This window comes from Narcine bancroftii, chromosome 8, assembly GCF_036971445.1.
Source record: "Narcine bancroftii isolate sNarBan1 chromosome 8, sNarBan1.hap1, whole genome shotgun sequence".
NCBI lineage: Eukaryota > Metazoa > Chordata > Chondrichthyes > Torpediniformes > Narcinidae > Narcine > Narcine bancroftii.
In genome coordinates, this window is record NC_091476.1 from 54,846,779 (window position 1) to 54,864,313 (window position 17,535).

Consider the following 17,535-nt stretch of genomic DNA (forward strand, 5'->3'; position numbering starts at 1 on the left):
GAAATTCACATTATGCCTGACATTCTAAATGGCGTGGGACTAAATTTGAAAGTATTTTGAATTTTGGGAAAGTTTCATGGCTTGGTTTCAATGGAATTTTTAACCATTGTCATATTTTCCATTCTCCAAACAATGTAACTATTTAAAGAACACATTGTTCTTGCAAACTTCACCTAGTCCGAGGAAGATCTTTCACCTGAAACACTGATGTGTAATTTACCCTTCATTGTCTGTGAAACACTTAATGTTGTGAAAAAGGCCAGTTTTCTGTCACTTTCAGCTGAACTTCTGGTATCTACAAAGGAAGTTGAGCTGTTCCTGTTATTTAAATGCCAATGTTAATTATATTGGATTTCAGTAGCTAGAATACAAAGAAAGATTGAGTTGACTGGGTCTTTATTCATCGGAGCGAAGAAGGTTGAAGGGGGATTTGATAGAGGTGTTTAAAATTATGAGGGGGATAAGCAGAATAGATGTGAATAGGCTCTTCCCCTTGAGGGTAGGGGAGATTGGAATGAGGGGGTCATAAGTTAAGGGTTGGGGGCAGTAATTTCAATGTAACATAAGAGGAAGTTTCTTTACTCAGAGAGTGGTGGCTGAGTGGAATGACCTTCCGAAAGAGTCAGGGTCAATTTTTTCATTTTAAGAGAAGGTTGGATGAGTGCATGGATGTGAGGGGATTGGAGGGTTATGGGCAGGGAGCAGGTAGGTGGGACTAGAGGAAATCACTTAAATCGGTGTGGACTAGAGGGTCCGAGATGGCCTGTTTCCCTACTGTGACTTGTAGAGCTCGTCGAAAGAACCAAAGACTTGTTGATCCAAACCAAGGCTTTTATTAGCAAAAGACAAGAGCTCTTCACAGGTGGCCGACCAGTCCGGAATGATCCAACCTGGCTAGGGACACAACCCTTTGAGGCCCAGACAATAGACGTGGCTTAGCTCTCAGCCAATCGCTGTAAGCACAGTCTAGATACAGTAACTATATACACTATGTACATTGGTGATAGATCTGTACTATCACATGACTGTTATATGGTTATACAGCACAGTAGAAGACCCTGCCAGGCCATGGAATGTGTGCTGCCCAAATACACCAATTAACCTACCAACCTGATACATTTTTGGAGGGTTGGAGGAAACCAGAGCACCCAGACAAACACAACACAAATTCCTTACAGACAGCGCCGGCCCGTTGTACAATCATCACAGTCTTTGCTTCTGTTAATGGAATATTTTTAATATCGTTGAATTATAATACAGTGGAATGCTGTACTGAAAACACAAGCTTTACGTTTCTCCTCTGCCCCATTCTCTAGGCTAGTTTTGATGGAGAGAACATTGGAAACTGTCCATTTTGCCAACGTTTATTCATGGTTCTGTGGCTGAAAGGGGTGGAATTTAATGTGACAACAGTGGACATGAAAAGGTGAGTGTAAGATGGGAGGAAATTAGATTAATGGAATTTTGCGTCATGTATCAAGGCCCTGGGTAGGACAAAACCGACCAACTTAACCTCACTTCCTTACTCTTCATCCACATTGTTCTAGATTATGATTCTTTAAGTGGTCATCTGGACATTAGGCAGTGGGGGTTTCTGTTGCTCCCCCAAACCTTCGGGTGTGATGTTCCAGAATCCCATCATCTACTGATTTTGAAAATTGTTCGTCACTCCTTCATTCCTTCATTCAGGTAGATCTATGCATCTTGATTGCTCACCTTTCTGTAAAAGGAAGTAGGTCTTTCTCTTCACCTTCTCCAGTCTTACTTACTGTAGCTTTAAAAGCTAGAACCAAACCTCCCCTTAAGCTCCCTTGTTTCAAAGACAACAACTTCCTCTCATCACTCCCTAAGCTCCCCAGCAGCATCCTCACAAATCCTCTGGGTGCCTGACATAAAGTCAGATTCTCCTTGTGCTGAGATAACCAGAAATATGCACAGTACTCACTAGCATATTCCAGCATTGCCACCCAGCCCCTGTATTTTATGCTTCAGACAGCACAGGAAAATGATCAAGTGACCCGTGGAATAGGGTTCTCGGATTCTCTGGTTCTACCCACCTTTTAGCATCCTGATGTTCATTGTATACACCTCTCTTTTATTTACCTTCCTGGAGTGCACGCCCCACATTTCTCCGCATGAAATCTGTTTGCTGCTTTCATTCCACATTTTTACACCAGGCATTGTTTCAATGGCAATTGATATTATTTTAAATCATATAAGTTTACTTGAAGAAAGCCACTGGAGTTTGTGGACATGGTTAAAATCTGCATGCTATGCTGTTCCACTCTGATAATAATTAATGGATATCCTTAAATTTACTTTTTGTGCTAATAGAAGTGGTGAGTACATTGCAAAGAATTCAGACACTGAAGGGTATTTAACTTTGGCAGACTGGCAAACTAAAGTTAAACTGAAAATCATCAAAGTTCCAGTGAATTCCTGTCCAACAGTTTATTTTCCTGCACAATTGAGATTGGGATGGCCAGTCCCTTTGTCTGTGCAGCTAAGTTTTCATGAGGCCAAGGTAAGTCCACAGATCAGCATGAAGGACTTGCTGACAACACCCTACCCATTAGAAGCAGCCAGATTAATTAAAAACCTTCAAAAGAAAATTGCAAAATCGTCCTTGTGTTTCCAACTGCAGATGCTAGAAATCTGAAACAGAACAGATTTGTTTTGGAAATATGGAAACATTTGGAAATACTCAGCATCTGTTTAGAGAATCAAACATTTCAGTTTAGCACGTGCATTTAATTCCTTCAATAAATGAAACTCTCACTATAACTTAACAGAAACTTAAATCTGAATTGAGAATCTCAAGCAGCCCAAATTGAATTGGAGTTTTCTGGATAATTTGTTCATTCTACAATATCTCCAGATCAAATTACAAACAATGCTTCTATTGCTTCATAATCTTCACATTTTGTGAGGCTCCACTCTCTCTGATTTCTCTGTTTATCCAACATCCAGTGGTGCAGGAGCTGAAACTTCCTCTAAAATATTCAGAAAATGAAAGCAATGGAGATAAGAGTTCCCCAACACTCACTGGCAGTCTCTGAAGAGGTCAACCAATCCACAACGGCAGTGAAATATCGGAGATGAGCTCTGAACTTCATTTTAATGCCATAACTAAAACTATCACTTTCCACTTCATCATACAAGTCTGTTCCTGAATCATCTCATCAGCTGTTGAGGCTTTTACCCATAACTTAGTTGGCTCTTGAGCACATTATTTTTGTGCATTCCTGCCTAGCCTTTCTCCTTTACCTTAGGGAAACCCAAACTCTCTCTCATTTCACCAAGTCCTGACCCTGTAGGCCTGCAAGTGAAAGGAGTCTATGTGTCCAAGATAAACGCCTCACCAGATGTTTCTGGTCAGGGCAAGATATTGAATGAAAACAATTATTCAGTTTAACTTGTTTTGGCCTTTGTTCCAACATTTTAAAATATTTTCATTGTCTCAGCCTTCCCTATCTCTGGCAGCCTTCTAAACCTCTGAACTGTTGGCACCACTTTTATTTTAGCCTCTCGACGATCCTCAAATTCAATTACTTCATTATTAGGAGCAAAGTCTCCGAGATATTAATGTCCTAGGCTCTGAAGTTTTCCCTGTGAACCTTTCCTTCTCCCTTTCCCTTCTCAAGTTGATTACAAAAGCTTACCATAGGACCAGAAAACATAGCAGCAGAAATGGGCCATTCAGTCAAGAGCTGATCCATTTTCCCTCTCAGTCCCACTGCCCGGCCTTTTCTCTTAACCTTGGCTATCCTGTCTAATCAAGAACATATTAAGCTCTGTCTTAAATATACTCAATGACTTGTTCTTGTTACAAGCCCAGAGGACCCATAAACCCAGCAGCAGTAGATATTCACCAAGACTTAAACAACAGTGACTTTTAATTATCTTTAAACATGAAAACTGAATTAAACTTTAACTTATCTATTATTAACTTAACTTAACCTAACTTAACCCCCTTCTAATTCTAAGCGCACATTTATGTAATGTGTGTGTAAGTTCAGAAAAGTTATTTTGCTTCACAGTTCAATCTCACTCCTCAATCCTCCAAGTTCACTGGTTGCAGGCAATTCCTATACTGTACACAGAATTTAACATTTATAAAGTTCACCAGGCTTTGATGCTCGAAAAGTAAATGGTTACCACTCAGGAAGGTTCTTGTTGGTTTTCAGAGAGAGAGGTGTGTTGTTCCAGGACATCCACAACTGTTGTACTCCATCAGTTACCTCAGTGTCTTGCTGACGAAACTTGCCCCGTCAGGGTTCTCCAGGTGATAACCTCTTTCTTTCAGGTCACCACAGAGTTCTTTTCTGTTTCTTTTATTCCAAGTGAAACATTAGACAGCCAGTCCTCTCCTCTTGCATGAACCACAAGGGCTTCGACCAGGATGTCTTCCAAAGCTTGCCAGCTTGTCCTGTTTCAATTCCAGCAACTTCTGCTGGCTGACGCTGTCAAGTGATCTCTGCTTCTCTCTCTCTCTCTCTCTCTCTCTCTCTCACACACACACACACCGAGACTGAGAGAAAGCCTGTTTGATTCTCTCTGCTTGCAAAACCACATGATCCTCTTACAACAGCAAGTCTCCTGCAGTCAATAGCGGAGCCAGGATTCTCTTTCATCTATTGCTTTTGGGTAAATAAGAATCCATTGGTGACTTCTCTGGAGCACTCTTCAAAGCTCTTGCAAAAAGGTGTGGGAAGCCACTTTGTCTCCAGTATTTCAAATAAAATCTATTTTAAAGTGTTTGCATGTGACCTACTCTAACAAACCTTTCCCAATTTATCTCCCAAAAACATCTCTATATACTCAGTTACATTACATGTTAAAATCTCTCTGACAACCATTTTCAATTTGCTGGTCAAGATCCTGGCCAACGTAGGGAGGTCTGTATATAACAGGTGACAGTGTCCTTTTACCCTTGCCATTTCTGAACTCAACCCTCAATAATTCAATGCCACCTCTTTCTAATGATTTAATGTGTTCCGTACCAATAGAGCCATGTCACCTGCTCTGATCACCTGCCTATCCTTTTGCTATGCTCTGTATCCTTGGACATTCAGCTCCGAATTACATCCATCCTTTAGCCACAACCCTTGCCAATTTATAGCTGTACTTCAAGGTCATAATGTGAGTATTAAAATATAAAACTTTCAGCCCTGTATTCATTTCAATCTGTGTTTCTGTTTCATTGCAACCCATCCCCCTCGGCTGCAATTTTGCCCTCTCTGCCTGTCCTTCCACCCATGTGAAGGTCGACTCCCCCCCCCCCCCCACTATCTTTGGCCTAAATTGCCTGCCCATCTGAGCTCCAAACACCTCAACTGTGGATCTTTGGCCCGGCCACCCACCCTCTGGATCTCCCGATGTCCTGACGGTGAACACTTGCCTTGACTGGCCGCCCACCGGAGCTCCCAATGCCCTGACTGTGAACCCTCACCCTGGATGCCCACTCACTGGATCTCCTAATGCCCTGGCTATGAACCCTCACCTCAGCTGCCCACCCACCTGATCTCCTGATGCCCCAGCCATGAACCCGCGCCTTGGCTGCCCACCCACCGGAGCTCCCGATGCCCCAACCATGAACCCTTGCCTCAGCTGCCCACCCACCAGAGCTCCTGATGCCTGACCAAGAACACTCGCCGCTGTTGTCCACCCACCTGATCTCCTGATGCATCAAGCTCCCAATGGCCAGCCACAAATTCTATCCTAGGCTGCCCGCTGTCCTCACATCTGAACTCCTGACACACAGAATGTGAACTTACCCAGTTCCAGCCATCTGAGCTCCAGTCACCTTGCATAATGAAAGCACTTAACGTAATCAAAATTATGACCCGTGTAAAAGTCTAAACCCACCCCCTCACCAAATTTGACCCAAAAAATCGGTCCAAAAAACTTGACTATTACACGAGCATGTGCGATAATCCAGAGATCATCTTCTTGGTGGTCTTACTCTTCACTATCCATCCTCTCTAAACTTACTTCACAGGACCTCCACCCCACTCAATATGTATCATGACCTCTGGCTGATCTTCCTCCCCTTGAAGAATATAGTGCCACCAGTCAGCGACATCCTGGACCCAACAACCAGGAGGCAACACATTATCCTGGAGTCCCTCTTGCAGAATCTTCCATCTTTAATTAATATTTAAAATTTAACCTAAACATACAGCATGGTAAAAAGCCACATTTTACACCCAATTTACACCCAATTAACGTACATCCCTAGTACGTTTCGAACAGCAGGAAGAAACCTGGGCCTCCGGGGAAAACCCACGCAGTCACAAGGAGAATATAGAGACAGTGTGGGATTCGAACCCCTGTCCCGATTGCTGGTGCTGTTAAGGCATTGCACTAACCACCAGGCCAACCATGCCGCCCTGTTCCCCCAACTATTGCGTTCCGTGTAATTATATCTCTGCTTTACTTTACCCTTCAGTTCTGAGGCTGAGAGCTGACCACAGTGTTATTGATCTGTCTGATGTATTGTCCAAATAGGCTATTCCCCATAGTAGTATCCTCCTTAGTTGCTGTGGAGACCCTGCTTTGGCTTCTTTCTCCCCTTACCTCTCTCAGTGCTCACCCATCAATTAGCTGAATCTTGCACTCTGGATGTAACCATCTCATCTATGACTTGTTCAGCCTCCTGGATGATCTTGAGTTCACCCTACTCCAGCTCCAGTTCCTTGATACAGTCTTTCAGGAGATGGAGCTGGAGCTGGCTGCACTTAATACAGGTGTAGTCATTAGGGAAACCAGATTCCATCAATTTCTACCTCCTACAGGAGGAGCATTCCACTGCTATATCTGCCATAACTTCTGCTCTGTGCTGCAGACAACCAATACCAAATCAGTAATAACAAAAGGAAAAAACTTATCCTTCTTACCTGCTTCTTTGACCTCAGCCTCTTCTCGCTGAAGCCTCTTGTGCCCGCTCTAACTCCGGCTCACTCCTACGATGGCCACTCTCATGATGGCCGCTCCACTTATCCCTCTCACTTACATAAACAGCCCCTCTCGCTAATTCAATTTTAGTTTGGTAGTGTTTCTGTGAAGTACTTTGGCACTTATGTTATGTTATAGGATTGTTCTGTTGGTTTCTGTTGTAGAGCCTGGGCGAGCAGCAGATCAGTGTAGGGTGCCAGAAATAGGGAGAAACACTCCCTGGTTGAGAAGGAGAACCATAGGTTATGATTCCTTCTGATCTGTCACTACAGCAGCGGAACAATCAGGCTCTCATCAGCCAAAGGACCTACAAAGGCTGCATGCAGATGGCGACTTGCGGTCAAGGGTCCCACACAGGAAATTTCATGTAATATTTTCTCTTCTATTACATGACAATAAAATAATCTTGAATCTTGAATAACCATATATGGCTTTAATTGCCCTCTAAGTTGCACTGAGCTCCTGTTATTTTGCCAAATTTTAAGTTCACACAAAGGTCAATGATAGATAGATGTTAAGAGTTGTCCTTAACTTCATGTAATGACAAATGCCTCTGAACATAGAACACTCTGGTTTCAAGCCTTATTAAGGAGCTGAAATGTGTGACCCATGCCGTCTTGAGTGAGGAATTGGGAGCGAGGCACAGAAGAAAATCGAAAGGAAAAACAGAAAGTTCTGGTAATTCTGATAAAATGGTTAATATGTTTTTGACTTGATGGCCATGTCTAGAAAAGGTGAAATATCTCCCATTAATACTGTTTAAATCAAAAAGTACCTGATGAGTTGTTGGGCGGAGATACAAGCCTTCTTTACTGGCTGTGAGCAACAGGAGACAAAAGTCCAAACCAGAACACAGTTGGGGATTATAAAAAAAAGGCCATGAGCCAATTAGGTGCCAAGGAGGTGGAAATATTGCTGAAATTGGTTGTCTCCACCCCCATCACATCCCCACTTTTTGCTGGCATAATACTGAAGTTGGCAAGTCGGTTACACTGGCAAAGATATTAACCAGCAGTGGAAATTCTCCCGATAAATCTTTTATCTGTCACACAAAGTTAAATCTGCTATTGATTTCCAATAATAGAAACAAACAATGCTTGTGTTACTCAGCAAGCAAGCAGAACTTGACAATGCTTCATCAGTACACAGGTTCTGTTGATAGGTCATTGGCCTGAACCATTTCTCTCTTCTCTATAATACCTGACGTGCTGAGAATTACCAGAACTTTCTGCTTTTTCTTTCAATTTTCTTCTTTGCTTCGCTCCCGGTTCCTCACTCAAGACGGCATGGGTCACACATTTCATGTCCTTAATAAGGCTTGAAACCAGGGTGTTCTAAGTTCAGGGGGATTTGCCATCATATGGAGTTAAGGACCACTCTTAACATCTATCTGTCAGTGATCTTTGTGTGAATCTAAGATGTTTATAGAATAAATTTGACCTTTTTTAAGACGTTCATCTTAACAACATATGGATGTGTGAAAGACACTGGTGTTAGTTTTCTTAATGAGTGTGTTCCATGATGGTTGGCACCTCGTAGATCCGTAATTTGTCACATAATGTAGTACAGCATGTTAAAATTTGGCATCCCAGGGAATGCAGCATCATTAGCCAGTGCCCATTGCCAGCAATGAGCGGAGGTTTCTTCTGTCCCTGAGATTGATTGTGATTTAATTTTAACTCCATAAAGGAGTCATTTACCACCACAATTTCCAACTGTTCTATTTCTCACAGGAGACCTGAAGAATTGCTTCATCTCGCTCCAGGCACCAACCCGCCATTCCTTATTTTCAATGGGGAATTAAAAACAGATTTCATCAAGATTGAGGAGTTTCTTGAAGAGACGCTGGCTCCACCCAGGTATAAAGTATAGACTATTGTATATAGGCCTTCACAGAATCCTTGCTACCTCCAACCTCCATAAATTTGATGCTCAAATAGTTTGTCCTATTCATCCAACCCATTAACAAAGATGGAAATAGATGTGAACACAACATTGATTGTGCAGCACTTAATTCTTGCTGCAGTGAAAAGACCAACCTATTTTTCCTCCTGCTTTTTTTGGTCCTTAACTAATCCTCTACCCATTCTAATCTTGAATATGTGTTCTTTATGTAATACTTTACTAAATGAAAACCCAAATATATCAATTGATCTCCCCATCTACCTTTCCGCTTTCATCATTAAAAGTACTTTTAAAATTAAACACAATTTCCCTTTCATAAAACTGTACAAGTGCCAACAGATAACAGACATACTGGATTTGGCATACAGTGCAGTTTTCTCACTGCTGATTGATGCTGGGGTTATCCATCAGATTCCCATTTTCTTGCTTCACCTTTTCAGCCAGTGGACAGGTGGGTGCTGAGTGAGATTCTTCAATGGAAATGATGGGGAGTCAAGTATCAAACAGCTGCCACCAATGTTAATAATGAGAAATCCAGCTGTTTTAAAAAAAAATTATTTTAGAGACACAGCACGGTAACAGGTCTTTCCAGCCCATGTCGCCCAATTACCTCCTTACAACCAATTAATCTACTAACCCCATATGTGTTTGGAGGGTGGGAGGAAACTGGAACATCCGGAGGAAACCCACATGCTCATGTGGAGAAAATACAAACTCCTTTACATATATAGTGTTAGATTTGAACTCGAGTCGTCGAGTGTGCTAACTGCTCTACTCACCGTGCTGCCATACTGGGGGTCGAGCCCTGGCCACCTGGGTGAAAGCCAGGAATCCTAAGTATTAGACCATATAGGAGAAACTTATTGCTTCATTTCCCCATTCAGCCTTCGCTGAATTTTTCCAAGGTTAAAGGAAATTTGAGCCCGTACCCAATGAAAGTTTGACTTGAACAACCTATTTATTACTGCAAACAAAAACCAATCAACTCTCTACATTTGTGATCAACTGTTACTGGACCTAAACTTTAATGAGCGAATGGAGAAAAGTGTTTTCCAATGTTGTAAATCACCAATGAAAAATATTTGTCTCTTAGATATTATTTGGCCAAACTTGTTGTATGTTGAACCACATCCTTTTAAAACTGTGGTATGTTTGAGCAAAATAACGAAGTAATGAAGAACTCGCTAAAAATGATATTGATTCTTGGTTCTCAGTTTTTTTTAGAGAAAGGTGAATTGTTCTTAATACTGTAATAAATTTTCCTTTTCTGTCAGATACCCACATCTCACTCCACGCCAGCCAGAATCCTACGCTGCTGGTAGTGACGTCTTTGCCAAATTTTCAGCATACATCAAGAACACATGTAAAGCGGCCAATGAGAGTAAGATCTACTATCACATTGGAGTTGTGCTGCCAGGAATAGTTACAGACCGTATGGAATGTGTGCAAATTCATGGGTTTCACTGAATGAAAACAAACAATAAAATCCTCCGTTTTATACATATTGTTGGGAGGGTGAGAAACAACACAAATCAGCACTCAGCACCTTGAACTGGCTCTGCTGCTCCATAAGGTTACGGCTGATGTGATTGTAGCATCAACTACAGATTCCTGCCAATTCTTAATAACCTTCCGCTCTCCTGGAGTATCTACCTTGAGGTTAAAACTATCCAAAAACTGTACTTCATTTTTCCTTTAAGGAGTTCAAAAGCCCCAAAACCCTTTGAGGGGAAAATAATGCACCTCAAGTCTGTTTTAAGTGGGTCCCTGCTACCCAGTAATTATAAAATGATGTTAATATGCATTGATGTAAAAATAAATTATAATTAAATTCAAATACTCCAAAGATCAGCAATAGCGTGAAATAAAGGAAAATAGATGCAAGCATCCAAAGGGAGAGCAAAGCAAAATTAGGACAGTCACCTCTGTGCTGACATGGTTTAAATAGGTCAGCACAACCTCATGGGCCAAAGGGTCTGTTCTCTGCTATGATGATCTGTGATGCAAGCTTACTACTTTCTGGCAAGTTAGACAAGTTAGTCGAGTTTCTGAGATGACACTTGGTTTCGGTGAATTGTTTGAATAATTGACACCTTTGTAAATAAGCCAGCCTGCATTTATTGGGTCAGATCATGCTCCATCCTCCAGGCCCTCATTCTGCTCTCATGGCCATACTACAGCATGAAGCCGCAGGCACAATCACCCCCACTTGACCCACTCTGCTCAAAATATCCTTCACTGATTTCACTCAATATTTAGAAACATTGGAAAAGAGTACAAGTGGAATAAACTAAAATATGATAATTACTTTAAAGATAAATATTTTTAAAATCATATTTCAACACTTCGTTCAAAGGATAAATGTACAGTGAAATGAAGGAAACTGATCAAAGAACTGTTGACAATCTTAATGAATGTGGTAGGGGAGTCTAGGACATGAGGGCATAACCAGGATAAAAGGAGGTCAATTTAAAACAGAGATGCGGAAATATTTCTTTAGTGAGAGGGTTGTGAGTTTGTGGAACTTGTTGCCATGGGCAGCTGTGGAAGCGAGGTCACAAGGCAGAGATTGACAGGTATTTGATTAGTCTGGGCATCAGGGAGAAAGCCGGGGAGTGGGGCTGAGTGGGACAGTGGATCAGTTCATGATTAAAATGGTGAAGCAGACTGAAAGGGCTAGTAGGCCTACTACTTCTGTTCCTATATCCTGTGATCTTGTGATCCTTGACCCCCATCCAGGCGACTGGGATTGACAATTATCCAGCTGCCTTGGGTGACTGAAAGGGCTTCCAGACCCTTGGCTCTGCCTGTTGCAGGAGGTCTGATGTTCCAGCAGCAAGTATCCAGAGCGTCCTCATTTCTGTAATGCAATGTGCTGGTGTAGAGATCAAAGATGCATTGAAAAGAGGTACCCTGTTCCCTGCAGAACCACTGCCAACTATTAAACACACCTTGACTCAAATAACTGTACCCCCACATGGTTAATTATACCTTCCTTGATCCACTGTAGAATTTGAGAATGCTCTACTGAAGGAGCTGAAAAGATTGGACAACTACCTGAAAGATCCCCTTCCTGATGAAATTGATCATAATAGCATGGACACAGTTCTTGTCTCCAAGAGGAAGTACCTGGATGGAAATGAGCTCACGCTGGCAGACTGCAACTTGTTACCTAAGCTTCATATCATCAAGGTAAAACTTCAATCGCCATTCTTCAAGTAAACAACTTTCCATAAATGCTCAAAAACGTATTTGGGGTTGTAGGTTCATCAGGTGTAATTGTGTGGCACAGGCTCAGGGGCCAAAATGATCAGTTGCCGTGTTGCATGTCTGTATGTGTGTATGTCTAATTTAAAGCATACAACTAAAATGACAGAATAAAGCAATTTCTATTTAACATGTAATGGAGATTTCAATTTATATAGTTTAATGTATAGATCAATTTATACATTCAATGAATAAGTTGTTTAGTCAATGGACTTTAATTATTTCAAAGCTTAAAGGTGTCATTCTATCTGGTTATAAAGTTTTGACCCTGACAATACATGAAACTGTCCAACAAAGCATCTGACCGTTTCCGGCCTCAATGTGGTGAAGGAAGCAAGATTTGGAGCCAGCTTTATTTCCACACCCACTTAGCTACTCTTCCGAAAGGGCCTTACTTTTGTTGCATTGATATGCTTTGGGTGTCTGTCTGGATTATCCCTGAGAAGAGTTAATCTAGAAAAAATTACTCGGGGTTAATGATACATATGAGCGACTGCAGATGCCGGAACTTTTCTGTGACAATAATGGAACTTTTGCCTTTACCTGTAGCTAACACAAAAGAATGGCCATTATTTCAGGCTGGAACCTTTTAGCAAGACTTGTCTTAATGTCAAATCTTGATCAAGGTTCCTGGTCCAAAATGTCAATCATTCTTTTTCTCTCATGGGTGATGCTACCCCTAACCCTAACCCTAACCCTAACCCTAACCCTAACCCTAACAAAGGTCAGGGTCCAGTGGTGGTCTACAACTGCATACTTTGTGGGTGTTTGTTTCCAGTAGAACCATCACATTTGGAAGCTTTTTATCATCTTGACCATACTTTTGCCTTGTTAATATTGATGTCGATATAGAGTACCAACACTACACATGCATCTATTTGAAGAATAGATTTGAATACAGAGCTTTTTTACAAAATGCCCATGGTTTTCTTCAAGACTGCATTAGAAGATATATTGACAGTTGCGAAACAAGAATTTCTCAATAATAGCAGTTGGTTTCTAATTCATCATATGTGGTCAGTTGGACTTTGTAAACCTAGACTAAGTTGAACAGGATTCATTGTTTTTTGAAATTTACAAAAGTGCTTGAGAAACTCAGCAGATTATGCAGTATCTAGAAAAAGTAAAGGGTACCAACATTTCAGGCCTTCATCAACAAAAGGCAGGCAGGTGGCTGATTAAAAGGGTGTGGGGAGGAGAAGACAGGAAAGGAGTGATGAAGGGGCTGGAGGCAAACAGGGTGGGAGGATGGAAGAGAAAATAGTTGAGAAGTGGTAGGGGTAGGGGCAGCTCTCAGAATTATGGGGAGATGGAGTAAAAGAGACAGAGGGATAGGGAAAGAGTGTGAAAGAGAGAGGGGGAGGGGCCTATTGAAAAATGTAGAAGTTGATATTAATGCCATCTGGTTGAAGAATGCCCAGAGAGAATATTAGGTGTTGTTCCTCCTTCTTCTTCTTTTTCTTTCTTTGGCTTGGCTTCGCGGATGAAGATTTATGGAGGGGTATGTCCAAGTCTGCTGCAGGCTCGTTGGTGACTGACAAGTCCGATGCGGGATAGGCAGGCACGGTTGCAGCGGTTGCAAGGGAAAATTGGTTGGTTGGAGTTGGGTGTTGGGCTTTTTCCTCCTTTGTCTTTTGTCAATGAGGTGGGGTCTGCAGTCTTCTTCAAAAGAGGTTGCTGCCCGCCGAACTGTGAGGCGCCAAGATGCACGGTTCCAATTTGTGGGTAGCCTCGGTTTGGCCATGCATGAGGCCATGACTAGACACATTGTAGTAGAAGTGGAGTGTAGATTTAAAATGGCTAGCCAATGGGAAATCCCTGTTATTGCAGTGAACAGAATGAGGGTTTTCAATGACACCATCTCCCAGTCTGCACCCGGTCTCTCTGATGCAGACAAGACCACATTGGATGACCGGATGCAGTCGACGACCATTGCAGATTCACAAGTGAAGTGGGGCTTCACTTGGAAGGGATATTTGGGGCTGAAACATACTTCCAAAATGACAATAAATATTGGTATGTACTGTACAAAGGAATTTCAAACATTTACACCAATTGTTGAGGGATATCCCTGTAAGAGTCTTGCTGCAGAGACCAGAATTCCTCACTAAAGGAATCTACAAGAATGGCAGTGGTTCCATGTTTAACCCTTCACAAAATTCACTGAAGGAAAACACAAACAGGATCTCCTTGAAGTAATAATGGATTTCTCTGGGCTCTTCTACAGGTGGCTGCCAAGAAATACCGGAACTTCGAGATTCCTAAAGAAATGTCAGCTCTCTGGCGTTATCTGAAAAATGCAAATGAGCGGAATGAGTTCAAGCAGACCTGCCCATCCAATGAAGAGGTTGAAAGGGCCTATGCTGATATTGCCAAAGAAATGTAATGAAGATAACAGATTTTCTTTGTACTGCAAAGACCCAATCTGTGGATTGATCAAATTCCATTCCTCAAGCATAGAAGTGCTCAGAAAAATCTGTTTCACTTTCATGTATTCACAATGCAATGCTAGTGAGATGCCTTTTAAACACAGGTTAGATGTTCTGTGTTATAAACATTTATTCTCTCCTGATTTAATTGTTATGACCAATCTAATCATAGAAATACACTTCGGGGAACCTTTAAGGTTCCCTTTGTATTTCACATGAAGGTTTATTTATTTTCCTGCAATTAGACCTTTGGTCTTCAAGCCACATGGATCCACTTTAACATTAAAATATGCACTGACGAACTGACTAGAAACAACCTATTCGGGATTAACAGTTTCATAATGTTGAAACAGTCCTATTTTGAGCTAATTTTTTGGGGAAAGCTGAGGCCTATTTGTGGTTGCTTTGTGAAAGGAGGAGCTGAGCAATCTAAATCACAAGAAGCCCCCTGATTGTGTTGGAGAAAGCAAATCCATTCCTTTATGACAGGATGTGGATAAATAGTCAGTGCCAGGATTTATTACCCTTTTTTATTTGGCCCTGAGAAACAGTTAATGGCCAAGCACGTAAGTGATTTGGAGTTACATACACGACACTGAATTTCTTCCTGAAAAGATACCAGTGAACTTGATCTGGATCCCCATGTTCATTACCAACCTCCATCTCAATCCTTATCACTTCCCATCACTTCCCCTCTTCACTCTCCCACCTTGCCCTATCTGCCTATTATTTCTTTTTAACTTTCTTTTCTTTTGTTTCTATCCATCACCTTCCAGCCTCTCTTAACACTCCCCACTCCCCACTCCCCACTCCTCCTCCCCTCCCCCCACTTGGCGTCTTCTGCCCTTCACCCCACCTGTCATCAACCGACCTGTGTCTCAACCCTCCCTCTCACTCCTATACACTGGCTACCTTGCCAATACACTCTCAGTTCTGATGCAGGGTCCCGGCCCTCAGTGCCGACCATCTTTTTGCCTCCGCAGATGCTGCTTGACTTGTTGTTCTTTTCTCATGCTTAATATCACATTGAGTCTTTTTTAAATTCCATACATAAAAAAATAAACATTTAAATCCTCCAGCTGTTATAGCAATGACCTAGAAATTTGTTTTAGTCCAGTGCTACACCCTTGAAGACAATACACACAAAGTTATTGTTGCACTTTTGCTTGCTGCTTCGAAGTAAAACTTAAACAATAGGCTTGAGTTGAACACCTTTACACAATAGGGATGCATAGAGATGAAATTGTCTCTAGTGATCGTCCATGGCCTGTTCTCAAAATAATGAGCCCTGTTTGAAAAAAAGCATCAACCCTGATGCCTGGGGTTGTAATTATGTAAAATTTTCTTTACTGTTCTAATATGGCTAAACATCTTTGCCCGTCCACTATTTCTTCAGTCTGTGGCTCAATGTGTGTGGTTGAGCACAATTGTCAACAAATGCATTCCAGAATGCCACCAACAGCGCTGGTGGGGAACATCCTCCCCTTATGATACAGCACTGTAATGAAGCTTGGGTCCAGTTTTCTGACCTCTGCATCTCCAAATCAGTGCCCCATTTTTGAGATGGTCAGAGGGTGACTGATTTCTTAATGGGTCTCTCCTACCTGCCCCATCCCATACATATCCAAGCAGATAAGACCAAGGGCACACAAAATAGAAATGGCTAATGGAAGCCTTCAATTTGTAATATTAAAAGTTTGTGTTTTTAACTGATGCTTTTGGCATTCACATTAATTTCAGATCTCAAAGGTAAGTCTCAATTGTTAGAAAGATTATAACCTCTGCAAAACAAAAATTGCTTTGGGTTGATGTATGGTCATACAATTCTGATCCTCTATTCGCAAATAAGGTGCATATATTCAGGCCAGAGCTTTAAGTAATATTATCTTCATAAAAATTAATAAATCATAAATAAATGTGTTATTAATTGTTGATATGATACTCCCCTATTGTTTTGTATATTTCCATAAATATATTGCAGAAATTAGTTTGTTTAATATAACTTTGAAATTATGTATTGTTTTCTTTCAAGATTGTCTTATGTGGTTTGTTTGTGTTGTACTGTTCCACTAGTTCATCTTATGGCCAATTATGGCCTCATTTTCTTTTGAAGTAAATACATTCCATTTTTTGTAGCATGTGATGGTCCTTTTAAATAAATATTCAGACATTAATTTCAAATCCCCAAAGATCTGATTCTATAATGGCCCAACATGTGGCTTCTACAGTTAGTAATGAACATTCTTGATCAGTGAAAGGCAGAGCAAGCCCAGAAGAAAGTGATTGGGTGAACATGAGCACTGCCCAGAAAATGGGAAATTGTGTGCATGCATGCAAAAATGTGCACAGGTGTAAAAACTCCCCAGTAGTATTTGGAGTGGAATTTAGCACAAGATTACCATAGGCCATGAATCCTTTGAGAAATATTTTCCTGGTCACATTTGGCTACATTTGTCCTTCCAAACCCTTTCTATCTATACATCTTTTCTAATACCATTTGAACATTGTAATAGTTCCTGTTTCTACAGCTTGCTCTGGAAGCTCATTTCTGATAGGGACTACCCTCTGAGTGAGAAAGTTGTCACTCGGGTCCCTCCTAAATCCTTCTCCTCTCATTTCATCTCAAACATACATCCTCCTGTTCTAGATGGGAAATAAATTGTCTTTCCTGTCTTGCTGCAATTACTTGTGTTGTTTCGATGAAGCTGTTTGGAGGGAGTGTGTCATGTGACCTGTAACCATTGTCCCCATTCTTTGCTCTCTCACAGAGTGGAAGAGTCATTATTGCAGTTGGTTCTTTTAACGTTTCCTCTGGTGAGTTGACTTCACCAGATATTACATCATCAAAATATGAATTACATTGAGAATTATATCCCAATGTTGTGTTAAAGCAGGGACTCTCAGGTTAGAATACCAGTTAATTTTCAGAAACTATGTACAGTCATTTATTGCCACTTAGATTTTATTGATCCTGTAG

At 41.3% G+C, this 17,535-nt stretch overlaps 1 protein-coding gene across 6 annotated transcripts in view; it reads left to right on the top strand.

The window, feature by feature from the left end:
- Nucleotides 1–16,739, top strand: part of LOC138740705 (chloride intracellular channel protein 2-like) — a 45,644-nt gene extending 28,905 nt beyond the window's left edge. For all 6 annotated transcript variants that reach the window (XM_069893749.1, XM_069893754.1, XM_069893750.1 and 3 more), the window contains 5 exons: nucleotides 1,317–1,426; nucleotides 8,691–8,816; nucleotides 10,137–10,243; nucleotides 11,873–12,054; nucleotides 14,357–16,739. In XM_069893749.1, the coding sequence (XP_069749850.1) occupies nucleotides 1,317–1,426; nucleotides 8,691–8,816; nucleotides 10,137–10,243; nucleotides 11,873–12,054; nucleotides 14,357–14,515 (684 nt within the window). In that variant the 3' untranslated portion in view covers nucleotides 14,516–16,739. The remainder of the gene's footprint in view (nucleotides 1–1,316; nucleotides 1,427–8,690; nucleotides 8,817–10,136; nucleotides 10,244–11,872; nucleotides 12,055–14,356) is intronic.
- The last annotated feature ends 796 nt before the right edge of the window (nucleotides 16,740–17,535 follow it).